This window comes from Topomyia yanbarensis, chromosome 1 (assembly GCF_030247195.1).
Source record: "Topomyia yanbarensis strain Yona2022 chromosome 1, ASM3024719v1, whole genome shotgun sequence".
Classification (NCBI taxonomy): domain Eukaryota; kingdom Metazoa; phylum Arthropoda; class Insecta; order Diptera; family Culicidae; genus Topomyia; species Topomyia yanbarensis.
The window spans coordinates 57,658,217-57,685,591 of record NC_080670.1 but is presented as its reverse complement, the minus strand read 5'-3'; the positions used below and the strand labels follow the sequence as shown (position 1 = coordinate 57,685,591).

The window sequence follows — 27,375 nt, the reverse complement described above, 5'->3', positions numbered from 1 at the left end:
CTGACATCATCCCTTTGGTTTGCAGTAAACAGGCTAGAATAACAAAGATACGCCATCTTAATTCAGTGAAAACAATTCAACTAGCAACCAGGCTACAGGTCACAGGCAACACTGCAAATGTGCAAGCCTCACCAAACTTGTTTGTTGTTATTCCGTTTGTTTCTTCTAACCAATATAAAAATCCAATGCGACTTCTGGTCTGCTGAGTTCCTCGACCAGCTGAAGCATAGTTATATCCGCAGGAATCGTATTTTGCAGCAGCAAAACTATATTAGGCCAAAATTTATTATTTGCATCATTTAGTATTCGTTACCCTCATGCTGAATTTCGTGCTCCCATAGAACCACCCGAATAGAATTTTACAATAGCATTTACCCTACAAACAATCATAAAACAATAAATATTATAGTTATTACTGTTTCAACATTGTTCGATGCCAAGTTCTGACAGTAGATTTACAATAAAATTTCATGTAACAATAAATTTCACTGTTCAGCAAAAAACTGATACAGTGCTTTCACATTAAATTTTACTGTTTTCGTGAAAAAAATGATTTTTTTAATGTTAAGATACATAACCGCCCCCCTTTTTCACTGTAAAAGTCTATTTTACATTGAAATTTACTGTAAAAACGTTAAATTTTATTGTTTTTGTAATGTAGCATAACACTAAAACTTACTGTAAATTATTGTAAATTTACTGTACTGCCACAGTGAAAATCATGGTAGTGTTACTGTACATTTCTATTCGGGCAAGCCCTTTTCTCTTTAGCGTTTCTAAACACGAGGGTATTGTAACAAATTTGGTTAGAGGATATAATTTTTATCTTTAAAATCTTTAGTAATTTTAATGAATTGCATAACAATACTTCCTTAAAAACAATGCCACATAATGCTAAACATTTACGATTGATAACTCTCTCGTTCGTTTGGAATGACATTGACAGTAAAATTGGAATTCCAAACGGAACATGGCGTCTCTTTGTTATTCTAGTCTCTTCAGTTTGCAGCAAGCAGGTTTCTCGCATCTCGCATTCCAATGTCAGTTTCAGCCCCAGCTAACCTTCTCACCGCCACTCTGTAAGGGGCCTTAGGGTGGGATAGTTCACACTGAGTTCTTATCTCGACGCAGGGTATGCTCTAGCCAAACATGTCAAATGGTCCTAAGTGCAAATGACAGTTTCTCTTTGTTTACTTTCTCTTTTGTTAATAACTCGGCAGTTTATACGTTTGTTACTCAACTCTTAGCAGAATAAGCTAGTCGAAATCAGAGTTCATATTTCATATTTGCAGTTTAGTTGTTTTTATTAATTAGCTATTTTATTTAAGCTTGCTTTCTACGTTTTGCTGCAGGGTTTTGTTCAGAAGTTCAAAGTGTTCCAGTAGCTGGTTCTCAGTCCTGTGCTTGTTGTATTTGGGGCACTCGTAGAGTAAATGGGAGTGTGTGATCCCATTTTCTTGAGAAATTCTTTGGTATTCTCTTCCATCCGTCCCAAATCTCTTTTTCTTTCTTTTTTCTGATCCTTAAGGCACAGAGAACAGACATCCATGATCGAACAAAAATATTTAAAAAACGTGTACAAACATTTGAATTAATATACGAAAAACACTAGCGCCGCCACACCAAGCTATCCCAACTATCCGTCAAATCGATTCCGGAACCGGTTCGAAATCCTGGGTGGATTCAGCATGGAATCTAGCTCAAAGAAAACAACCGATTCCGACTCTATCGGTTGACACATTTGAGCTGGAATTCATGCTGGAAATCCGAATCGGTTCCGGACTAGTTTGACTGGGTAGAGGAATAACCGCTGTCAATTCTGTCGAAATCAGCCACAAAAAACATGACGACAGTAGCTACCTTCGAAACCGTTAGAGATTTTACACAAGTTGAATGCTGAAGATGGACATCTGTTCTTTGTGCTTAAGGCGTCTCCGAGAATGAGCAAGTTGAAAACGTTTTGGATTCCTTTTCCGGCTGCTACTGCTTTCGCGTCTGCTCTTTTGTTTCCGGCGATCCTTTGATGGCTTGGCTCCATTGGATTATGAAGTCCTTTGTTTTGTCCGCTTCTATCCCCTTCCAGATCACCGCTGCCAGATAGTTTTTCTTAACCAGAGAGTCATTCAGCAGAGATTGCCATGCTTCAGAAGAGTAGGGTGACCATATCAGACGAGTAAAAAACCAGGACAGTCGAAAGGGTACTGCTTCCCCCCGATACCTCTCAATCGACATTGCCTTTTCCGCACGTTTTCGGCAGTTGAAAAGTTCTGGGGTCTGGCAGGCAGAGCTTGGACAGTAAAAAAGTTATGGGAGTCTGGGAGGAAGAGCTCTGCCAGAAAGTCTTTCATCGGAATTCCACAGTGGCAGTTCTCGCTAGACCACCATAAGCAAACGTTTAATGCTGAGATGGTCTGTGCAGTACCGGCGAGGAGTTTTCAGTACTAAAACACGACATGGACGTAAATTAGAAACATCAGTGATCCCAAGTAGCTTCCCTGCGCTATGCCTGGCAATCTCCATTGACAACCATTATCTCTCGATTTGAGAGCTGCAAAACCTACCGTAGTTACCAAAAATTTCTCCGTTTAATCGATTGTTATATGAAAACTGGCGGATAGCTTGGTGAAAATAATACCAGTTTGAGCCCGAGCTTGAAAAAATTGACATCCCTGCGTGAACTTGAAAGAAAACAAAATTCAATGCATGCCCGTCGCGATGAATTTTTTTGACTGGAGTAGGATGCGACTCGGCGGTTAGTCGCTGTTCAGCGTCCTGGCGTGAAGGCATGTTAATCGTCCATTAGATATTTCACACGCATTTTATTCGACACTCCTCAATGTATTACCTGAGCCGTGGAACTTTTAATATTATCAATGTGTAAATAAATATAAATCGAATTTTATTGTATATCCATCGGATCTTGTATACGCGATTTGTTACTTTGCGTAAAGATCTTATTTCTTGTTGAAAATCTATTTATTTTATTGCCTCTTGTTGTTTGTGATTCGCTTAGTCCGCTTTCTCTAGGTTTATCGTTTTCATGCTATTCTCGCTGTTAATGTTGTATGGGCTTTCACGATTATCTGGTTTCAGTTGCTTGTGGGGTCTACGGGTCACGATCGCGTATTCGTGTTCTTTGTTATTTACTTTATTATCGGTGGTTCTGGCTGTTGTTTGGGAAGTAGTAGGCATATCACAATGATGGTGCGTACGTTCTGTTGTTCCAGTATTCGTTGGTGCCTGAGCTGCAACTCGGGTGGTTTGTGGTTTACTTGATGTTGATGAAGGGCTGAATGATGGGTATGTTTGCAGTTGATATTGCTTCGTTTGTGTACATGGTTTCTGGTAGTGTGTCTTCCGGTGTAACAACGTAGGGCACACAGGGGTCTGTCCTTCATACGTGCACAGCGTGATTTGAGATTTGGTGACGAGTTTTGCTTTGAATTGAAAGTTCAGATATAAAGGAATAGGTCACTCACATTCTCACGAAACAAAAACCGTTGGAAATACCTGAATTTTCTCCAGGTTTCTAACTTAAAGGATTCAACCGTTGCGTGTTCCGACATGATGGTTGTAATAAATTTATTAATAGTACCCAGGTGTAGATCGTGCAGACGCATATCAATATTATCATTGTCAATATAAACGGGTATCTTAATCCTAACATTTTCATGCTCAATGACGTATTGCATGTTGTCTTCCATAGCGTAGCTTTTCGTTATAGCCAAAGTTTTAAACGTTATCAGTATCGAGTGTGGTTAGCGTGTATAACGACGACTTCCGTCAGTCTATACTGCATTTGCAAATTTGGTGTTGAATTTTGCTGTTGAGTTTCAAACATCTTGAAATAAATTATCGATTTCGAATCAATGAAAGTAACTTTGCTTTATTGTTCACACTTGCTTGGGACGAAATTTATTATTCGATTGCTTTGCTTGTTTATAGTACTGGCACGTTACATGTAGACAGCAGAATTTAGGTAGAAACTTTCGTTTGATTCACTGCACTGTTGACAAGCAGAGCAACTGATTAGGTGCTATTTTTCTTTTTATGGAATGGATTTCCAGTAAGGCGAAAAAAAGCCACTAGCAAGAGAACTCAAGTAGAAGCAGAAGCACGAAAATGCCGATGTGTCTTTTTAGAGGTACAAAAGGGAATTCTTCGGGTCCCGGATTGAATGACGATTTAAGCCGAGAAGAAGCGCCTAAATCGTCATTCAATCCAATTGTTTCATCGATATTGACGAGGCACTCTTGAGAGATTAAAAAAAAACTATCGGAAGGTACAATTGGGAGATTCGACTATATTAAGTTTTGTTTGTCGCATTCCGATTGGGGATGAGTATACGTTGCAGTTATGGTTGCGGTCGGTCGATACTGCGGTCTGGAGCATAGTGAAAATCGAAGACTGAATAAATAGAAATATATTAGGCTTACAGGAGAAAAACCAGGACAAATCAAGCATTTTCCTCGACTTCCCAGGACACCAGGACAGTCAATGCAAAACCAGGACATGTCCTGGGAAACCAGGACGTATGGTCACCCTACAGAACAGTCCGTTGAATTAATCTTGAAGCTTTCTACCAGGTGATCCGTCGAGTCATGCGTCAACAGCTACTGTTCAGAATTTTGATTTTGGGCCGTCCGTATACAAAATGTTGAATCCTTAGTATTTTTGCGTCACCGTGTGTAGGAATTTTCGTTTCCAGAAAAGTTACTGTATCTCGCTTTGCTTTTCTGTTATTTAATGAGCTTGGTAACTATTTTTGCATTATAGCAGGGATCAATTTTGTATCTTTCAGTCGCTCTTTGGTCCTTTAGGTGAAGTTGGCTCGTTGTGCTTGACTGCGACTGTTGTTAGAAAAGGATCCATTACCTTCGTCCATGCTTTTATTGCCTTTTCTACAAATGATTGCAGTTGTTTCTCGTGGAAGGTGGATTTTCGTGTGCTCTTTAGGGTTAGCATTTCGATTCGGTCGTTAGCAGAAAATTGTCCAGTTTCAGTCTATATTACGTGTCGTTCTCAGGAAGCGCATCGCGGATCTGAGAAAGGTGTTGTGTAAAGTTTGAATTTTCTTAGATTGGTAACCGCCGCCGCACCGTAGATTTGAGCTTAGCTAGATTGTGCTGATTTTTGCTGCTCCTCGGCTTTTGACTTCCTCGATGTCAGTCATGGGTGCGTTTCGACTTCGTCTCTTCAGAAACAGACACTAACTTTTTGTAGGAATGGATTAGCGCCAGCTTGACACTAAATCCCTAAAACTAAAGCAGGCCTATGCGAAAGCACTATTTGGGTGAACACCATAATTTCTCATTAGGGCGAAAATTTTTGGTAAAACCAGTCTTTGTGTATGAAGGACACAAATCCTAACTTATTAGTCATGGGTGCTAAGCCAAGACAAGTTTCGGCTTCACTGTGTCTCATCGACATAAACAGAACTTCTGCTCGGACGGGACATCACGTTTGACCTGTCGTTCGATCGAAACACAGTGTGTTTTAGTTTAAGGGATTTAGCTTCAAGCTGGCGTTAATCTATTCCGACAAAGAGTTAGTGTCGGTTTCTGAAGAGACGAAGTCGAAACGCACCCATGACTAATAAGTTAGGATTTGTGTCCTTCATACACAAAGGCTGGTTTTATCAACAATCTTCGCCCTAGTGAGAAATTTTGGTGTTTACCCAATTTTTCTACTTAGGGTGAAATATAGCATACTCCCCGATGTGCCTCCCGTAGGTCAGGGTTCCGTCCAAGGTGAAACCAAGGCGTTTGTTGATTTTTACTTGTTGGCCGATTTTAATTTCCAGATGTTCGTAGTTTTTATTTGAGAAGACAATTGCTGCATACTTTTCTACGTTGAGCTTGAAGTTCATCGAACTGAGTGCCGTGCTTAGTTTCTCGAGGAAAAGATTAATCTTTCTTAGTGTTTCTTCAAGGTTTGCGCTCGTGGCCAGCACAGGGAAGTCGTCTGCGAATTGGGTTAGTTCACAATCTTCTAGCATCACTTCATGCAGTGATGCTATATAGAAATTGAATAACGTTGGTAAGATTGAGCATCCTCCTTAGGTTCGGTTTGTAATTGCCGTCGGGCGATCTGATGGATTTTCCTGCATAATAATGTTTCATGAAGGCTACTCGTTCCTCTCTTTCTACTGCGTTTTCCCCATCCGTGGTTTGATTAACGCAACGTACACTGCCCTTGCTCCCAAATCAGTCCCATAAAGATAGGAAATCGCTTAGAAAACAGGACAAATATGCGATCATGGGCAGTATAGGCCTTTTATTGTGATTTACAGGTGTTTTAGTGGCGGTTTCTCGTTTATTTCTTCCGTTAGTTACTTGCACTACTCCCTTTTCGATTTGCTGATCTTTCTCTGCCGAATGGCTCTCGACAGTTGCAGGGCAATTTGGTTTGATAGTATTTTATTGTCGTTGAACAATTTAAGTTGTTGTGTTTGTGCTTTTAGACTGCTTTTATGGCCTTCTTATTTTTGACTATGTGCATGGGTTGTAGTAATTAACACAGTATTGTTTCTCGTTTTGTTACTATATTTTCCGCAATCCAACTCCTCTTTGTCTGCACGCTTTCCTAGCTAAACTCCTGAATTAACTGTCAAATTCCACCTCGTGTGTACGCTTTTCGAGAAATGCACAAAACATTAATATGAAATACGCAAAGCATTAAATTTAGGTAATAATGGATGATACCCTACTTGCTTGTTTGATGCCCTCTTCGTACGCTGCTTGAATCTCCTCTGGGCTGTGGATATCACCCGAATGTATTGCGTTCAAATCGTTGATAACCTTCTCCTTGTTTACTTTAGCTGTTTTTCTACGGAAGATAGAGATTGAGCTGCTTTGTTGCCAATATGCAAAGATGGGTGCTTCCGAACTCCTGGTCAATTACTTTCCATAACATTTGTCTAACCAGTTCTGGAATCGCAAGGGTGAGGTCTATCGCTGAACTATCTCTGTGTGTTGTAGTTAAACTTTAAGGGGTTGCGTCGAAGAGAAAAAATAGATGAGAAGAGGCTATGAGACTGTTTTTGAGGTTAGCTTTGGCCCGCCTTTTTTGTGGTGGTCCCAGCTTTAGTTATGACTGTTCCATATGACCATAAATATTTCTTCTGGACGATCCTGAAGTACACAAGATCTTTCATCTTGCCCATACATTTCTTGATTGCGTCTTGCCCGCAGAAACGTATACAGATAGATGATATAGATGATGGTTTCGTTATTGAGGCTCTGGTGGACCATTCGGAAGTACTCATGCTTTTTCAGCCAGATTTCCTAAAGCATGGCTATTTGAATGTCGTTTTCTCCAAGGAAATGTTGAAGCTCCTCTCTTGTATCAGTAGTACGGGTGCTTTGTATGTTGTGTTGTAGAATATTCAATTTTTTTCACTTCACTTTAGTTACTTTTTGCTATTCTTGTGCTTGTTGTTGCCCAACATTCCTGTCTATTATTTCCTGTATATCATTCACTACCTCTAGTATCAGCTGGTCTCCGTTAGGATTGCTGTACTCTATTTCCAATTTTTATCTGCAGCATTTTCAATGTATTGATCCAGTTCCAGTGTGTAATTACTTCGATTAATTCCTTTCGCATCTGTCCAAAAATCTTTCGAAAGCTGTGGTTTGAATGGATTTTTCTTTCAACTACATATATACTCCTCGACAGATAGGTCCTCAACCATATATTTTCACCGATTTAGGAACCTTTTACCCCGCGACCGTGATTCGTCGTTGTTGTTTTCAATTTAGTTGATCCGTTCGACTGGAAGAATTTTCGTTTCCGCTATCGCTGAGTCGAGTAGCTCGTCGTCGCTGAAATCTGTTGGAACCCCTTTTACGAAGATAGTTTTATCGGTTTTCTGTGGGAAGAATATTATCAAATTGTATAGAGCTAGGTGTAGGAGTTTCGGGTTTTAAGGCTTGCTTGTTCACCGTTTCTAAATCCTTTGCCGGTTAGAATATCGTACAACGCTGCTTGATGCTTTTGGAATTCTTCCTCCGTGCCAATACATAGGAATGCTACCTCCTGCATAGGACCCGCTTTAGCTTCGGTTTGCTGACCGACGGATCTTTAGCATCTATTCCTTGATCGTACTTTTTCCACATACTTTGTTACTCTTTCGATTGAGTTCCTCTGCTGTACAGCGCCCCTCCGATACATCGTTTGTTCCGTACACCCCATTCTGTTCTTAACTCTGCTAGATGTAGACTGTTCCGCCGCTGTTTCTTTGTTGGTCTTGCTCGGTATTTCTTAACCGCCGCTGGGTTTTGAACTGTTGATCGTATCTTCATCAGGAGTTCGTTTCGAGTTATTTTCTAGGTTTTGCGAACTTGTGTGATATTTTCGCTTGGTGGCCACCCGAACAGAAAACAATATCGAAATTAATCGTAAAAACGTTGAATTTACAACAGTTTCATTTGTTAACAGCAACTTTTCTTGTAACATTGATGTACTTATGATTGTCTTTCATGCCTCCAAAATCTACAACGGAACAACAATGTAAATCGATGTTTTTGATTTCAGAATGTATGGGAAAAGATAATTTTTTCATTGTTACATCCCTTAACGACCCCCCTTTTTCCATGTACAAATCGGGTTTAGAATGAACTTGGATGTAGAAACAACAAATTTGATTATATTTGCATTGTAACTTTTCCAAAATAACATTGTTTTCCGTTGTAATGTAACAATAAAAAATGATGTAATACTGTTGTGCATTTCTATTCGGGCATTCATCGCTAACAGTTTTTTTTTAACTTGCGCATTTGTCTTCACACACTTTTCTTATGCTTTTTATATATTTTATTAAGTATTTAAATCTATCACTACTAATCAATTTTTTCCTGCCTGATTTTATTTTTTCTCTTATTTGTCCTGTCTTAAATTTAACTTTTTTACGAATTTCTCTCTTTAGTTATGGTTTTTTATTGCGCTATTTCCATTGAGATATCTGACGTTTAAAATACGCACACCGAGATCTCGCATTTTTATACTACCGCCCTCCCCTTAAGCCCACAAGCGGTTTGTTTTCCTCCCAATTCGCAGTGCAAATGATTTGTTTTCCTCCCAATTTAAACGTCAAAACGGCACAATACTAACGCAGCTGGATAAGTCTATGACGGCCCACTGAGAAGTCCAAAAAATTGTTTCAAAATCGTTCAACACGGGTCCAACGATGGACGTTCGTTGAACGGTTATTTGGACGATGTCCAAATTGGTCCAACGAACGTCCTTCATTGGACGATTTTGAAACCAACCGTTCTTAGAGGGGGGTTAAAACACAACCCACCCTTTAAGAACGGTTGGTTTCAAAATTGTCCAATGAAGGACGTTCGTTGGACCAATTTGGACAACGTCCAAATAACCGTTCAACAAACGTCCATCATTGGACCCGTGTTGAACGATTTTGAAACAATTTTTTGGACGTCTCAGTGGGCAGTCACACTCATTCCGGAACCGGTTTGGATTTCTGAATGGAGTCAGTATGGTTTCCAACTCAAATGCAACAACCGATTCAGACTCAATCGGTTTCAGAATCAGTTGTTGCATTTGAGCTGGAATCCATACTGGGTGCACTGAAAAGCTTTTCATATTGACATTGACGTTTGACCGGCAACGGCTCCGGAGCTTTTTGCAACAAGAGACGTTTTGTGTTTCCTTACTGATCAAAACAGTTCCTTGTGCGGTTGTAATCAGTTTCAGGTTCTCGTGTTATTACGGTGTATTGCGACGTGATTCATCCTGGTTTCGGATTCCTGCTAAATTTGCTGCATTTTCAAGCCAATGTGTTTCTTTTTAATCGATATACAGCTCAGATAATTGTGTTCAGTTTTGCATCCGTCCCCGGATTTGCCATTTCATTTAGGACAAATTAGGTTATAAATCAGTGCATCGCGATGACCGACGTAAAACCGCAGCACAGCTGCGAGACGGACGGTTGCCCGAAAGCAGCCACCCTCCAATGCCCGGTGTGTCTAAAGATGGGCATTCAGGGGTCTTATTTTTGCAGTCAAGACTGCTTTAAAGGGTCTTGGAAAGCACACAAGGTTATTCATCTGCTAGCAAGTGAGGCCCGTTCCTCGGGTTTGGATCAATGCCAATTTTTGCCGGTAGCGCGCGACGTGACATAATCAAATTATCATATTCTTTTTAGAGGGAAACAGCGACAAGAATGCCTACAATCCGTGGCCTTATTTCACATTTACCGGAAAGTTGCGACCATTTCCACAGTCTGAGATTAGAGCCGTTCCGTTGAGTATTCCGCGGCCGGACTATGCTGATCAGAAGGAAGGCAGATCCAAATCGGAGGAAGCATTGCGAGGAAATACCACCATTAAAATACTGGACGACGAGGAGAAGGAAGGGATGCGGGTTGCTTGCCGTTTGGGACGTGAGGTTCTGGATGAAGCGGCTCGTGTTTGTGATGTTGGTGTAACGACGGATGAAATTGATCGGATCGTACACGAGGCATGCATCGAGCGAGAATGTTATCCGAGCCCTCTGAACTATTACAATTTTCCAAAGTCCTGCTGTACCTCTGTGAACGAGGTTATTTGCCACGGAATTCCGGACATGCGCCCATTAGAGGACGGCGATATTTGCAACGTAGATGTGACCGTGTATTTTCGAGAATTTCACGGAGACTTGAATGAGACGTTTTTTGTAGGCAACGTGAAAGAGAAACATAAGAAATTAGTTCAGGTCACGCACGAGGCACTGATGAAAGCGATTGCGATCGTGAAGTATGTCCGTTTTTAATTTTTTTAGACGATAAATTAATGTTTTAGTCTTTCATAGACCCGGCGAACGATATCGCGAAATTGGGAACGTAATTCAGAAGCATGTTCACGCACATGGCTACAGCGTTGTTAAAAGCTACTGCGGTCACGGTATCCATCGGTTATTCCACACTGCACCGAATGTGCCCCACTATGCTAGTAAGTAGTATTTTTAAACTTTCGATTTGTTGTATACGAACATTTTTAAACAGAAAACAACGCCGTGGGAGTGATGAAACCGGGCCACTGCTTCACCATAGAACCGATGATATCTGAGGGTACATGGCGCGATGTATCCTGGCCGGATGATTGGACAGCTGTCACCGCCGACGGGCTGTTTTCTGCTCAGTTCGAGCAAACGCTGCTGGTCACCGAAACGGGCTGCGATATACTCACTAAACGTAGAACCGCCGATGGACAGCCTCATTTTATGGATAAGATGTAGTAATTCAATCCGGTCGTTGGGCGTCCAAAAAAAATATTTCTCCGGTTCATTTTGAGAGGGATAGTTTCGCACTTTTCTTTGTAGTCTCAACCTGTAGTAGTTTCTTTTAGTTCTACAGAAAGTAATAGACCTATAAATTTCGCCAAGGACTGCGCCAAATTCGCAAAACATAACATTTTTTCAACCATTACGTTTGCAATATCGTTTTGTATTATACAATATATTGTGAATAAAACTAACAAACCAGTCCTTGTTTTATTTTGCCGGGGTTGTCAAATCTGACAATATCTTCCCATACTGCCCATCGTACTTTGGAACCTTCGATAAGTTTTGTTTCGGCGGTTTTTCCTCTTCAATCAATTCGTCCACCTTGATTCGTTTGCCCTCGGCATACTGCTGTTTAGAAGGTTGCGTTTCAATTTTCCGCTTCTGAGGTTGTACAAAACTGCCCTGTCCGGCGGCTCGCAGAGAATCTTCCAGGGTGTAAGGTTCTACCTCAAGAGCTTTCAGTCGGCGTTTGTGAACTTTGGTGCGAAAGTGATCCTGCAGAGCTCGCTCGTTAATGTAGTAGGTGGCACAATGAATGCAGTAGAATTGAGCGAATCCCGGTTTGTCTAGATCCACCTCCTGGTTCAACAGTTGTTCTGAATTGTCCTTCAGATCGGAGTCGATTTCATCCAAATCCTTCTTACGACTACGGAGCCTCCACCGTCGGCGCAAATGTGTGTCGCCGCTGTGCATCTTCTTACGGGCGTACGGCATGTTGAAAGAATTTTATTACACTTCTTCTACAGGCTGTGGAACTGAATTTCACACTATGTTAAATTTTCTTCGCAAATTGTATTCAATACATTAACCGATTTACATCGTGGCTAAATAGAGCGCAGAAAAAAAAGGACATGTGCTACAAAAGTCACCGTCGTTTTGTTTTGATATCCTGTTCTGTTTTCAGACAATACAAGATAATTTAATGCAGGTGCGAACAAATTCGTAGCGAGAAATTGACATTTTTACGCAGAAAAGAAACATAGGGGCGCTGCACGGAGGAGTAACCAGAACAAGTTTCTGGCCAAAATACAGTCGAGATTCGCTGGCTGGACACTTTCACGGGACCGCTTTTTAGTTGGACGTCCGCTAGTTGAACCATTGTCCAACTAAAAAGCATCTTAACGTCAAAATCTCATGTCAAATTTACTTTGACAATCTATCTAACAATCTTTTACACTAATAATGTTTTCTTTGGAGAGTTTTTGACATTTGTCAGTCGGTCCAACCAAAGGCCTTAGTATAAAGGTACGCAAAGGGCGTGCAGAAAGTGAAGCCGAAAAAAGTCTACCTATCGAGCAAAATTAGAATCCAACTTTGATGCAGAAGTATGAGAGATGGATTCCAATTGTGTTCGATAGGCAGGCTTTTTTCAACTTCACTCTTTGCGCAACTGTTCTCTATAGACTGTGAGTCCAACTAGCGAATCAAATTCGTTGGTTGGACAGAGGCTGTGTCCCAACAGGCGAATCATGGCTGTATTAGTTTTCGAAGATTTCGCTCAGCCGGTGGCTGGTACTAATGAGGCGGAAGAAATAGCGCGGAAAGCCTTATTGGATAAAAGGTTGAAGGACGATGATGCAGCGGTGAATGAACTTTGGATGGCATTGGAAGTCGAAGCCATGGGGCATGTTCTTCAATGTCAGTATGCCAAGAACATGATGGATCAGCTACAACAGATCTATCATCCAAGGGGTGCGGTAGCTATGACACCGACAAACTGACATGACAACTAAAACGCTTTCAGTGAAAATTTTTGGCAAATAATTTAGACTCGGAACAGCAGCTCCATCTGTATAATGAGTTACACATCATTACTCAACGTGTCTTTCGCAAAAGAACACTAATGTCCTCTAGTAAAAGTCTGGACAAGACATATTCAAACGAGCAGAAGTTTTTCGAATTCAAATGAGCGGAGCATCGTATATTAACGTTTTAAGTAGAAAGTATTGTACGTTTCATTGGAAACGAGTCATTAAATCATTTTGAGGCGACGAATTGAATTGGCGCATTAGATAATAAATGCTGAAAAACGTCGAAAAATATGTATTACCCAAGTTAAATGTGTGCTAATTATTTACTTTAACTGAATTTCTAAATAAAACTGACTAAAACTGTGCTTCTAAAGTTTCAGGTTTTAGTATGTTTTGTTTACAATAAGGTTTTTACACAAAATTGCATCACCTTTTATTAAAGTGTCATCCCATAAGAAATACATTACGACGAATCGTGCGCCGAATAGCGCTGTGAATCTTGCTGCGACGAAAAATAATCGTGGTGTCTCCTTTGGAAAAGCACGCACAATATTGCGGGATTGTTTGGCTTTGTTCTCTGGTTGACTCCATGAAAAGTGAATCGAAAAAATTGAATCAACTTCAAGTCGGTTCCGACAGCACGAAATAACAAGTTACTTTACGCTCGTCCGGACATGCCGCAGACTCAGGTGATTTGCATTCTAATGCCAAACTCCTGCGGTAGCATGCAAAAGGTTAAGTCGCCGGGAAACTCTAAGCTTGCTCAAATGACCCTATTCCACGCTTTTCTAAACATTCTTCCTTCAACTCCTTGCTCTCCCTTGAGTACTATGGCTCATAATATTGAAAAATATACTTCACCTTCCAGTGCCTTGCTAATTAAATGCCGTTACAACAACTTCGGGATTTATTATGACATTGATTAATAAACTATTCCATTTCCAAGAATGAAACGATTTACGATCGGACCGTAGATCTTTCGCCGAAAATGCAGTGTATGCCATTTGCCCTGGTTTCCCTCATATTTTGTCAAATATTGTTTATATATATGTTTACAAAATTTATTCAGCTGTTCATCAAATGTTCAAAAAAACTAGAACATATATTTCTAAAGTTATAGTTTCCTTTAACTATTTCAAGTATAGCCCAACTTCTTTGAGCCAAGTGCCTTGAAACTATGGTTGTCTATTTTCTCTTGTCCAAACTTCTACTGAAGGAACTCTAGTGACATAGAGTAGCTTCGATGATTATTAGAGAGTTGACTGAAAATTCCGTAACTCGTACTGTCAAACGAACGTCCGTTTGACAGTACGAGTTACAAAATTTTGCGTCGACTCTCTAATAATATCTTGCTAAATTTGAAAATACAGTGTCATGTCAGTTTGTCGGTGGCTATGATTGGCCTACGGTCAATACTGTATACTTTGGGTAATACGTGATACGCATCGCTGAAGGAACTGGTTTCATGTCATCAAGAACTAATTAGTCAATTAGAAACTATGGAAGAAGTTGTAGCGAAGGTGGAAAAAGTTAATACCTAGCTTGTTGCTAGCCCAGATAAGTTTGAACACGTTATTAGTGCGTTACCTGTGGTGAGAAACCAGGAGTTGGCACAAAAGGGCGCTTGAGGCCATTCAACGGTTGTTTCTGGACGCAGAGGAAGCTGCCGGAAGGGGTCATCATTAGCCATCACTACAGCTTGTAGCTCTACTAGGGAGCGAACGAAGAAAGAAAGTTGTATGCTTCGAATGCGGGAAAGAAGACCACAAAAAGAGGAACTGTTTCGTGTTCTGCATACAGAATCGTCGCTAGGAGACGGCTAACAAATGCCAGGATAGTGCTCGTCCGAATCAGCCAGATGAGAGGCGAGATAGTCGCACGAATGTTGATGTCGTGTTGATGGCGCAGTCAGTATCATCAAGTGTTGCTTCAAGCGTGCGACAACAACAACAGCTAGGCAGGATGGTGCTTTCATGGTACGTGTCCCATTGAATAAGCTCAACTTGGACAGTATTAACGCGATTAGCAAGGTTCAGGTAAGACCGATCAGTGACGAATCGGCAGATAATCTGCAAGATGCCAGAGTTCGTGAACTTCCAATGCACAGAATGTGATTTTCTTGCTATGTGGATTCTGGGGCTTCGCAGCACATGTTTTATGATGCTAGGGCATTCAATAATATGTGGAATATCGACAATATGACCATTCGTACAGCTAAAAATGGAGCTCACATTAAATGTAACCGGACTGGCAATGTATATTTGGGACGGGATGATGGGAATAAACGTCAGAGAATTGCATTGCACAACGTACTTTTTATTCCAATATTACAATCAAACCTTCTTTCGGTTTCACGAATTGAGTCCGCTGTTATGATTATTTTGTTTGTAAATGGTTACTGTAGTATCAAGAACAAGGATAAAGAGGTTAACATTCGAGGGAGGAGAGTAGATGGACTCTATCAGCTCGTTGTTTATTTCGTTCTTAGTTTTGAAAAAGCGCATGTCGGCAAAATAACTAATGGTCTTCAAATTTGGCATAATCGTTTGGCCATTTAGGGATACCCAATTTTAAGAAACTTCCTGAAAAACACATGGTTGACGGTTTGGACCTTGAACCTTTAAATTTCGTTGCAGATTCTAACATTTGTGAATCTTGTATACTGCCCATAAAAGCATAAGAGTCCCATAATGGAAAACAGCAAGCCGAGAAAACGCTGTTCAAGATTTATAATTTCATTGAGTCTTATGGATGGTACAAACATGTTTTGGTATTTTTTTCGATATTTTCATAACAAACCTGGTAATTTTACTTGTGAATTGTGATTCAGTGGTGATACAGAATACAATCCAACATATAACTCATTTTCGACAAAAAAATCCATATGGGACTCTCATGCTTTTATGGGCAGTATATTTGGCAGACAAAGTAGAGAACCCTTTAGTGTTAAATAAAGGTATGCATTGATCAAATAAGCCACTGTACATTCCGATGTCAGCGGGCAATAGGGATTGCTAGGGATGTGCGAGGAACAGGTGGCTAAATCATTGCATTGGGAACACCGTGTTCTAGATGTATTTTGACAGATCCAAATTATCCGACGGCTTGCCATTTTGAAACAAATTTACATCACAGCATTGCGACTCATTCCGGAACCGGTTCGGATTTCTGAATGGAGTCAGTATGAATTCCAAATCAAATGCAACATCCGATTCCGGCTCAATCGGTTTCAGAATCGGTTGTTGCATTTGATTTGGAATCCATACTGACTCCATTCAGGATTCCGAATCAAATTCCGAATGGTTTGATCGGGGAATAGCCTAACGCGAAACTTTAACTAGCCATGCGCCGCCTGTCTTTCATACCATGGACCAAGAAAATGATTTTGATTTTAACAAGCACTATACAACTTACCACAATAGATCTAAATACTAGAAAAATTCTAGAACTGCGGAGAGAAAAACAGCATTTTTGGCAACGTATGCCCCAGCATAGTATGGCAACACGTCCAATGTTATAAGGATAGGTAATGTTCGATTGGATTCGTTTTTTGACAGCTAAACGCGAATCCAATCAATCCAAAATGGAGTCTCCGCAGTTCTCTTTCTAGAGTTTTTCTACTAAATACTGGTCGCAGTGGTTCGTCTCCAACACAAAAAAAAAATACAACTTGCGAACAAAATCAATGGATGCGCTATGAATATGTAATATATCGGAATGAAAGCCGGAGGCACGGGAAAGAATGTTAGCTTTCTATAAATTCCAGTCTTATTTTTTTTTAAACAAATCATTTTCATTAATAATCTTTAAATTGCGATGAATAACTTTCTTTCGGTACAAAAGCACTTTTGTAACCCGTCAATCGTCAAAGATTGAATTTTCGCAAATGATACATTTAAAAAGAAATTGACAATTTTTATAACGGAAATTTTATTTCGCTTGTATTCTGACAGCTCCATTAACAAACATACCCTAGGGGCAGATCTCTAAGAATGTATAACAAATTTGCATCAAATTTAAAAAAATGCATTTAATTTCCATTTTTGCATCAGCTTTGCACTCCTTCGCAGAAAAGTTTGTTCAACAAACGTCCTACGCTGATCCACTTTGTTCGACGTTTTGTTAAATGTAGGGCTAGTTTTTCTGTAGGGTTTTGACGTCTTACACGCAACGCAAACAACATTGCACGCAACGCAAAAACATTGCACGCAAGGCAAAATACATTATGAATTTCTATTTTGATGGAAATAAATGTATTTAATTTCGCTGTTTTTTTAAAAATGCATCACAAGTGATCTCCCGTATAAATAAATACCATTCCAGAAATCTTCAGAACCATTTCCAAACTATTCATATAATGCTCACCATATTGGGAATACGACTGATATATTTTACCATTATAATTGAACTGTTATACCACAGACTAACAGACATAACACTGTGAGGGAATTCCCTCAAAAAGCATCGATCCGACAATTTTCCCAGAACACTAGCTCCACCTTTTATTCACAGTCCAAACGCTATTTACTGGTGGGCTACCCCTCAGGTTTGCGAACAATTTTTCACTAGTGGTCTATCCCCCATATGCTTGTTCATATGTCAGTGGCGCCATAATTTCAAATGTGGCCACAGTCCCAACTACAAATATATTTAAAATGACCGTTAAAGCGGGCGAAGCTTTGTTTTTGAGTGTTATGTCTGTTAGTCTGTGGTTATACTACCATACCCATTTTAGTTACCATATTTCCAATACCTTCCGTGTATCCTATATTGGAGATTTGTATACTACATTGTTCTTTGGCGCCAGAGGTTAATATTGCTCTGTTGGGCTTTGTTATTCGTATATCTGTTTACCCTGCTCCAAAATTCTGTAGTTTAAGATGGTCAAAAATCCTCGTCTAACAATATTACGGAGATTGCTCAATTGGATAAAGTGTCAGTCCACTTAGTGAACGAAGCATTCTTTAGAAGATGGCAAGAGCAAAATAATATTTCATCAATCGATAGAATTGAAATGTGAAGGGGAACAGATTTTTTTCTCCAGCTAATATTTTATCCATCGCTAAACCTAAAATATGCATGCCACCATAATCTGTATGGTTCTTGAATGGTATGTTTGCAAAATGTATATAGAAAACAGCACATTTTGGTATGGTGACTGTTCTTAACATTGTTTGTATGGTCGAGTATGGAAAAACGACACTGGTTATGTTCGATATTATACTAGGCAATGGTTAATCTATTGTTGAACGAACCATATTGAAAATGGTTTTGAAACGAATGATGCAATGGTTTGCATATGGTACACATTTATGCGGGCTGCCCCTAGAACATATCTCTTTACTTATTTATTTGTGAGAAATTTTGGTGTTTACTCAATTGGCGAATCAAAGCGCGATTGACTCACAGATGGCAAGTATGTAAAAATGATGATGGGAAATTTGACATCCGTCAAACTACGGTGATTTTTTTTGGTATTTACGAAACCTTCTCTAATATCTTCAACACGGAATCCAAAACGGAAAGAAAAACGTTAGGTAAGTTATAGAAATCTATCAAAGATATAACTGCAAAAATCTGACGTTACTTAAATATTTATTGTTTTAATAACCGCTGACATTGGTTATTTTTCAGAAAAGAAAAAAATGTGTTGTTCACGCGTGCCTGAGCTATTTTGGTGCATCCGGAAATTTTACCGCCTTTTTAAAAATTTCCTATCCAGTGTTTCATAAATGAAAGCAGCTCTTGCACTTCTCCGGTAAGCGCCGAAATTATATGTTATGCTCATTTTACTTCGGCGGATATTATTGCAAGTACGAAAAGCTGCGAAAACCGCATATCCTTCCTTTATTGGGCGGATGGATTCTACGACGTAATGCAGGGCGTTCATGGTCGCAATATGACAAAATAACATAACCTTTTATAATTCAGAGTAGGTTTTGCAATACTTCAAAACTTCATGAACTATAACTTTACCAAATTGCGCAATAAAGTAAAAGTAATTTCTTACCATCACTTTTATATTCCATATCAAAATAATTTGTATTTACCTTTAAGAATATCGTTTAGAAATTCACTTCCTTTATAAAAATTAACCCATCATCCTTTTTGTAATTGCAGGCCTGACAGACAGGTGTCTCACAACACGTTTTAGTTTTGCTTTGATTCTTCAATAAACATGATCATTTTGACTGCAGCGCAGTCCTATGTGCCGTTTTGTCGTTAGACAACGATTTGGCTTCGCTCAGTGTCTCCGCCTAGCTATGAATATAGTAACTATATGTAGCACACCTTCTTCCGAAAGCTTCAAGTGACAGACTGACAGGACGACAGGGATGCCAGATTTGCAGACAAGTCTGCAAATTCGCAGACTTAATTTAAGCTGCAGATTTTTTCGATGACGCAGATATTTGCAGATTTTCTAGTTTGGTTGCAGATATTTGCAGATTTTTTAGTTTTGTTGCAGATATTTGCAGATTTTTGAACATAAAGGCTTTTGGTTACACTAGCTTTCCTAATATTTTTTGTTCTTCCCAGACTTTTAAAATTATTATTGCAGACATTTGAAAAAAGTACCTGGCATCTCTGCAGGACGCAGAGATGCCAGATTTGCAGACAAGTCTGCAAATTCGCAGACTTTAAATTTTAGCTGCAGATTTTTTCGATGACGCAGATATTTGCAGATTTTTTAGTTTGGTTGCAGATATTTGCAGATTTTTTAGTTTGGTTGCAGATATTTGCAGATTTTTGAATATAAAGGCTTTTGGTTACACTAGCTTTCCTGACATTTTTTGTTCTTCCCAGACTTTTAAAATTATTATCGCAGACATTTGAGAAAAGTACCTGGCATCTCTGGCAGGACGAAGAGAAAGGCAAAAAGTTCTGCATTTGCATTTTTTGCTCAACATTTCAGTCAGTCTTCGGTTGCCAGCGTATTCGGTAGTTCGGTTGTCGTGGCGTTTAAGTAGTGAGTTTTTTTGAGCAACCTTCAAAAGAGGAGGAAGAGATTAGCTACATATTTGCATTCGTTCAGGTATGTAATTAGACTGCTGATAATTGAAGTGTAGTAACATCTTTATTGGGGTTGAGTAGTCCCGTTCTCAGGGGAGCGATGATGAAGAAGATTTGTTGGGATGTTTCCATATTGAGATTCTCCAGGAAAAATCGATTATTTTTTCCACGGGTGTGCTATTTTCTAGTAAAGTACTCGATCAACACACTAATAGGCGCTATTCTTTAGAGCAGTGATCATATTTCACCAGTAGATCACAAAACTGGACGGATAATTATGATCTGTTTGTGCAGGGCATGACTAATAATCGAAATGGGGCGTAACGCCAACCAAAGCGACTGAACGATGACACCCGTCGTCTAGTATGTAGTTTGCATCTGAAACAGTGTTGCCTGTTACACGGCCATCGCTGTTAAAGCGATAATGTCAAATGCCTGTTTCAAGGCGCATTGTTTATTAAAATTAATTTAAAACAAAGTGATTTTATTGAATACGATATTAAAATGTAAGGTGTGTAAGGTTCAGCAAATTTTAATAGTTGAAGTAAGGTATTCTAATCGAATCTAATGCGAGTAAATATTTTGTTTTGTCCATAAATCTACATTCAAATTATTTGAGTTTGGCAGAAATATTGTACGCTGCTCTAACTCAATTTTTGCATTGGTATATTCGAACAGACTACGATGAAATTAAGAACTATCTTATGCATACAAATTCATACAAAGATTACTCCCAACTTTAAAATTTACTCGCACCAACAATGAGTGTATCTGGCACCAATACTGCGCTGATTAGGTCAACTTTGAAAACTTGATGTTCGTTTGATTGCCCGACCCGACTGATAAGACCATGGGTGGCACTTAATTTTGACTAGTTGGATGCAAACATACGGTTCCTTTGAACATACATGTACATATTCGTACATTCCATGTTTCGCGACTATAAAAAGACTGCAAAACCGATGGCAACGAGCTGCCGTGAAAGTTGTGATGGTGATGAACTGGGCTGCTATTACTATTTTATTTTGATGGTGATGGTGATGAACTGGGCTGCTATTACTATTTTATTGATTCAATCGTTCATGCGCTCAACTTTTAGAAGCGCGCTTTTCAAGTATAATTAGTACTAGACTGTGTACCTTGGTTTGCATAGGATAATAAAATATGGTGCTACTATCAGTATAGGTATGCAGACTTATTGCAAACGCAGTCACATCACATTATTATTATCTCAGCATTTACGGAAGGAATTACCGATAAATCAATGTTCAGTTGTGCAGTCCGTGTCACTCTTTATCTATATCTCAAGCGGCAGGCGCAAAGCGCTCCCGGATTATTTTCCTACCGGCGAATGATAACGTTTACGATTTAAAAAATTGTTACTAAGTCTTTTCTAACCCCGCACGGCCGGTAACGACGAGGAGGCTCGGGGACGATTCAATCCTGATCGATACATTATACTTTTCGAATGAAGAAATCACTTAAAACCTGTTTGGTCGGTCAGCTGACGGAGCTCGTGACCGGGGGGAAATACTCACTTTATGTAATTAGTGTTCATCATTTGCGATGCGCGTCAGGTTTGTATTGGAATGTAACCGGCCAGGCCACATTATTACTGAAGGTTTATTGTCGTTTCAATATCAGCACCGTGGTCACAAATATTTGCTATTTTTTGTGAAGAAGAATGTGGTGTTCATTTTCTCGTACGATGTATGTACTAGGGTAAAGGGACCTGGTACGGTGGCTAGAACATCAGAACACTTCTTGACAGCAGTATAAGACGGCTTTAAAACTGAATATTTTTTAATTCATTCATAATTCATAGCATATTGTTATAGAAATGCTTACGTTGTAGTGTTTTACAATTTCTGCGTTCCTGTTCCGTCGCAACGATTAAATCACAGTAAAGCGTAAAGTAAATAATCGCTGCCATTTAAAACAAATTTTGTTTTAAATGGCAGCGATTATTTACTTTACGCTTTACTGTGCTTGTTCGCTGTGACCAAGGCTGTGACAGATACAATTTGAATTTGATGCTTATGAACTGCGCGAGGAACACTATTTCATTGATTAATATCCGTCTTCCAGCGATGGATTGTGCTTAAGGTTGAAGGTTTCTACTTTAATATAATGGCAACATCACATAACTTCGATGTTTAAAAAGTCTTAGGCAAAATGCACATTTGAATACATCTTCCTTTCGCTCTAACAATAGCCAGATAAATTTTGTAACAATTTTTATTCTGATACTTGGTCCGGGCTTAATGCGCATACTTTCCTCGTTCGCTCTTCCCGGATTTCAATATCCAAAGGCACTTCCGGGCATTCTGTTGAAATTTCGTTGTTGTAATAGTTGTGTCAATTAAACTTTCATGCGTATCCCATGTTTCTAACATTCATTAGTTTCGTTTATCTGAGAATACATTTAAAGTTAATTTCTTTATTACAACAAACTACAGCATACTCACTATCAGTATCAGCCTGCTCGAAACCGTAGAATCGATCTCCTACTTCTGTTGAAAGATTCGGCTCTGCCTTTTGCTTAATTTCATCCAAACATAGACCAGGTTGGTGTCACCTACTGGACTCGGCTAAATCGAATCCAATTCATATTTTTAAACATTCTCAGCTTTCCAAATTTGAGACTAGATTCAAGATTGCTAGAACAAACTGCTCATATTTAAAGAAGGAATCAACCCCTATGTTTCAATGGATACCAATGGATCACAGGTTTGCTGAGGCGGAACCTCCGCTTCGGTTCCTCGACCTCGGTAATTGTGGCAAAACCGCATCACACTAGCTTCGCCACATAACCTTTATGAGCTACTATTTACTAACGACGTCATGCCAAATGGACTTCCACCATGCATGATATAATTACTAATTTAATTGATTCAATTTGAAACGAAACATCTTAATATATATTTATCTCGATTGATGTTTCTTTATGATGCTTTAAACTATGCTTTAAACTAGCTATAGCCCCTATGTTTGAGTAAACCGGGCAAACGAGAGGATCACAGGTTTGCTTGTAACTCCGTCGACGGGTGGTCCATTCGGGTTTATGACATTCGAGTTAATAACATTCGGGTAAATGGTCCATTCTGGTAAATGGTTTTCGGGCGAACGTCATTCCGGTAAATGACTTTCGGGCGAATGTCATTCGGGCGAATGTGATAGAACCCGCTCGACACTATTGGTTCCTTCACTATTCATGGAACATATACCCTAATACAGTGATGCCACAAATCACTAGCTAACAGTTACGTTCGTTTGTATGCATCACGAAGTACTTCGGTCGGATGCGGCGGTAGACTCGTTGCGTTTCGTTGCTTAGATGGATGGTTTATGGTCAATGCATCCACTTCTTCTGAGTCCAGAGACACGTATGTTAGCAGACGTGAATTTATTATGTCCTCTGCTTCCAAAAAGGTTTTCTTAAGAATCTCGTCCGTAAGCCGTCTACCTTCGTTAGTTGCTCTCAAAGTCTCTTTCACCGATCGTACCAGGCGCTCCTCTACACAACCCATATGGGGTGCCGCGGAAGGGTTGAATGTTCACCTCGTTCTCGCGTTTGTGGATTGATCGGCGCAATAAAACTTAATTCCTTTAAGCTGTGCCAACAGCTCTTCGCTAGCCCCTTGGAAATTGGATCCATTATCTGAAAGGAACTCAATCGGCCAATCTCGTCGCTTGATGAAGTGACTTATGGCGTCAAACAGGATTGTGTTGTTAGCCTGTGCGCTACCTCCAAATGCACCGCTCGGGTTACTAAAGAGGTGAACAATGCGATCCAACGATTTTCCTTCCTGCGTCCATGGGCGCTTCAGAGGGTCGTATGTAGTCAACTCCAACAAAGCTAAAAGGGCAAAGGTGTGGGGTGAGCCACTGCAGCAGCAACGGAGCTTCTCACGGAACACGAGGGCGATTGAGATGAACCTTACACCATATACAAGCCGACGATACTTTCTTCACGACTACGTCCACGGGAACCACATAAAACAGCTGCTTCAATTTGTTTTTAACCATGAGTCCATGTCCACATTCTTCGTGCAGGGTTTGTACGATCATGTGGATAATTCGACACAGATCTTTCATTAGGGCCTAAGTCGCAATGTACTCAAATGGAGAAAAATCAGTTTCAATATTCGGCGATGCTTTTCTAAATGTAGTTTTTAATGTAGGTATAAATTACTTTATGATCATGTTTTCCCTGAAGCATCTTTGGTTAAATCTTATGACAATATAACAAAGAATTTAATTCCTATGTGCTTTTGGTGGGTAGAAACTAAAAAAATGCTTACGCCCAATTTGCATTCCAGTCGTGATTTCGCCCTTCAGCAACCACCATTTGCGAAAGGGCTAAACCGTAAAATTAATTTTCAGAAGGGCGCGGTAAATGGGCTAAGCTGACTCTGTCTTGCTGGGTAGGGCTGGGTAAATGGGCGAGCTTGACAGTATACTTTTTAATAGGGCTCAGCAAATGGGCGTATAGAAACCCAATGTAAATGAAAGGGCGGGTGCATCTTTTCTTTAAATTTCATGAAAATATCGAAATATTCGAATGTTTATGTGCAAAAACTATCGAGTAGACATGATCATAGTAGATATTGCTTATCATCTATATAATAGAACAGCCGTTTCAAGAATCATTTTGTGAATAATAGCCGTACGCCCCGGTTCTGTCTAAAAATGTAAGTTTAGCCTTTATATTCCTTATGAGAAGGGCCTAAGTCGAAATCTCGAAGAAAATGCATGTTTCGCCGTTTTGTTTTCTTTAATTATAAATTGAACTAAACACCATTTTAACTAATTTTCACCTCAATCTTGTAGTATTTTTGTCACATAATGTCATAATAGCGAAAACGCAGTTTGTTTACATTTGCGATTTAAGCCCTAATGAAAGATCTATGTCGAATTATGTTGTTATCCGGAAGAATTATAGCAAATCACAGATCAAATGGAGTTCATCTCCTCGCTCGCAACGATCTTCCATGCGAATCAAACCTGCTTCGTCGTTGAACGAAGTCAGCTTAAGATCGATAAGACCTGCTTGTACCTTCACGTCGTGCAACAATGAATCCATAATTCTTCTATTGTATTAGCTGGAGGTAGTGCCTTCTTTTGCCACTCCTGTTTGTTCATGTACAGGAATTCAATCCCCCGGATCCCCGCGCTATCATCATGCATATCTGGATCTTTATCCCATTTAGTAAGCCGGTCCGCTACGCTATCAGGAATCAGGAATCAGAATATATTGGCTCAAATGGCACGTTCCCCGTACATAGTCGGGGATTTGTGCCTTGCCGTGTGTTTTCATCATTTCCTGAGTGGAAGGAAAGGACAAGGAGGAGTGGGGAAGTAGAATTGGAAGGGTGGGAAAAATAACAGCACAAAACAAAAATAAACAACAGGTAAGTTAAACTCACAAGTAGTTCAGCTTGCCTGCGAATAAGCCTAAAGCTCTTTACCACATTGGATAAGAAACTTTAGTATGTCTCTGAGTTTCAGTCGACCAAACATGGTTTCGTCTATATAAGGACGGCTGAAGACTCGAAATCGCAATTGCGCTAGCGCTGGACAGTTGCATATCAGATGATATGAGGTTCCGTAGTCGGATTCACAAAGATCACATGAAAAAGACTCAGCGCGCTGAATAGTTGCCATGTGATAATTGAGTTTGCAGTGGCCGGTTAAAGCCCTGGTCAGCATGCCGCAGTGGAGCTTCGAAAAATGTAAGAGATTTTTCGAAACCACTGGGCATGGTTGTTCTAGAAACGCCTTTGTTTGGCGACACGTTTGTAGATTTCTCCAATAATTGCGGTGCTCGGACGAAGCCCAGGACCGTATTTTTTCCCTTATCCAACTTGTCGAAATTGGCAGGGCGGGCTCAGGACCAACGAAGTCAATCGCTGAACCTGCCCTGGCCAATTCGTCAGCCCATTCATTTCCAGTAATACCGCAATGTCCGGGCACCCAGACAAGGTAGATAGTGTTGACAATGCTTAGTTCTTCGATTTGGGTTCGGCACGCGATCACTAGCTTGGACCGGGATTTGTCTGAGCTAAGGGCCTTGATTGCAGCCTGACTATCGGAGCAGAAGTTTATAACTCTGCCGGACAAACTCAGTTGAAGGGCCGATTGCACCCCGCACATAATCGCAAAGATTTCTGCTTGGAATACAGTACAGTATCTACCTAGTGAGTGAGATTGTTCCAATCTCATTTCACGACAGTAGACACCAGCACCAGCACGTCCCTCCATCAGAGAACCGTCAGTGTAACAGACTACTTGCGTTTGTTGTTGTCTTTCCATAAAGCCAGACAACCACTCCTCTCGAGAGGGAATCTTCACATGGAATGTCCTGTAAGGAAAACTACAAGTGAGTGTAATATCGCTGGGAGCAAGAATATCTTCACCCCATGTAACCATTTGTGACCACAATCGTGTATGACTAGTAGCAAGATCAACATGATTACTGTTCCAAAGCCCAGTAACCTGCAGTCTGTATGCACATGATAGTGCTTCTTGTTTTAAGTGTATGTGTAATGGTTTGATATTTAGAAGTGCCTCAAGAGCAGCAGTCGGAGTCGTGATGAAAGCACCAGTCAACGCCATGAGCGCCATTCTTTGCAGATGGTTTAGCTTTGACTGGACTGTCACCACCTCTCCCCTCTGCCACCACACAAGGCATCCGTATGACAGTATTGGACGTACAATTGTCGTGTAAATCCAATAGATGTTTTAGGTTTGAGACCCCAGGTCTTTCCAAAAGTTCGTCTGCACTGCCCGAAGGCCATGCACGCTTTCTTGACTCTGAACTCAATGTGAGCAGACCAATTCAGTTTGGAATCCAATATGACTCCAACGTATTTGACTTGATCTGCACACAGTAGCTCAGAATCAAAGAACTGCAAGGGACGAACCCCGGTTGTTATTCGCTTCTTCGTGAAAAGAACCATTGAAGTTTTGCTTGGGTTAACTGATAGTTTAACTTGTCGACACCACTGTTCGACAGCTCTTAATGCCTGTTGCATCAAGTCAAAGATTGTTCCGATGCAAAATCCAGTAATTAGTATTTGGTAATCGTCAGCAAACCCGTGGGTTGGAAATCCAAGCTCATTGAGTTTCTTCAACAAGCCGTCAGCTACTAAGTTCCATAACAAAGGTGACAGAACGCCGCCCTGAGGACAACCGCAAATACTCAACTTCCGTATCTCAGCCTGTCGCAGTGACGAGCAAAGCATGCGGTTACTAAGCATTGCGTTTATCCAACCTGAGATACATGCAGGTATCCCATGACCGCGCGTCGCTTCCAGAATAGACTGGA

At 40.2% G+C, this 27,375-nt stretch overlaps 3 protein-coding genes across 6 annotated transcripts in view; 2 read left to right on the top strand and 1 right to left on the bottom strand.

Moving 5' to 3' along the window:
- The first annotated feature begins 9,658 nt into the window (after positions 1 to 9,658).
- Positions 9,659 to 11,481, top strand: LOC131677688 (methionine aminopeptidase 1). The gene is made up of 4 exons (XM_058957654.1): positions 9,659 to 10,077; positions 10,166 to 10,754; positions 10,810 to 10,949; positions 11,003 to 11,481. Exons 1-4 carry the CDS (start codon positions 9,909 to 9,911, stop codon positions 11,233 to 11,235), a joined length of 1,131 nt encoding a protein of 376 aa, XP_058813637.1. The 5' UTR covers positions 9,659 to 9,908; the 3' UTR covers positions 11,236 to 11,481.
- LOC131677696 (zinc finger protein 593 homolog) lies at positions 11,373 to 12,169 on the bottom strand. Its single transcript, XM_058957663.1, has one exon. The coding sequence runs from the start codon at positions 11,995 to 11,997 to the stop codon at positions 11,491 to 11,493; it is 507 nt and encodes a 168-aa protein (XP_058813646.1). The 5' UTR covers positions 11,998 to 12,169; the 3' UTR covers positions 11,373 to 11,490.
- A 7,767-nt stretch (positions 12,170 to 19,936) lies between these two features.
- LOC131677684 (V-type proton ATPase 116 kDa subunit a 1) overlaps positions 19,937 to 27,375 on the top strand; it is a 54,680-nt gene continuing 47,241 nt past the window's right edge. For all 4 annotated transcript variants that reach the window (XM_058957648.1, XM_058957646.1, XM_058957647.1 and 1 more), the window contains exon 1: positions 19,937 to 20,067. The gene's annotated coding sequence lies outside the window, so the exon portion shown is untranslated. The remainder of the gene's footprint in view (positions 20,068 to 27,375) is intronic.

Excerpts from the sequence above, each read along its gene's own strand:
- LOC131677688 (XM_058957654.1), top strand. The coding sequence starts at position 9,909 with ATGACCGACGTAAAACCGCAGCACAGCTGCGAGACGGACGGTTGCCCG. Across the intron at positions 10,078-10,165 it reads GGTTATTCATCTGCTAGCAA|AGGGAAACAGCGACAAGAAT; the intron begins GTGAGGCCCGTT and ends TATTCTTTTTAG. Across the intron at positions 10,950-11,002 it reads GAATGTGCCCCACTATGCTA|AAAACAACGCCGTGGGAGTG; the intron begins GTAAGTAGTATT and ends ATTTTTAAACAG.
- LOC131677696 (XM_058957663.1), bottom strand. The coding sequence starts at position 11,997 with ATGCCGTACGCCCGTAAGAAGATGCACAGCGGCGACACACATTTGCGC.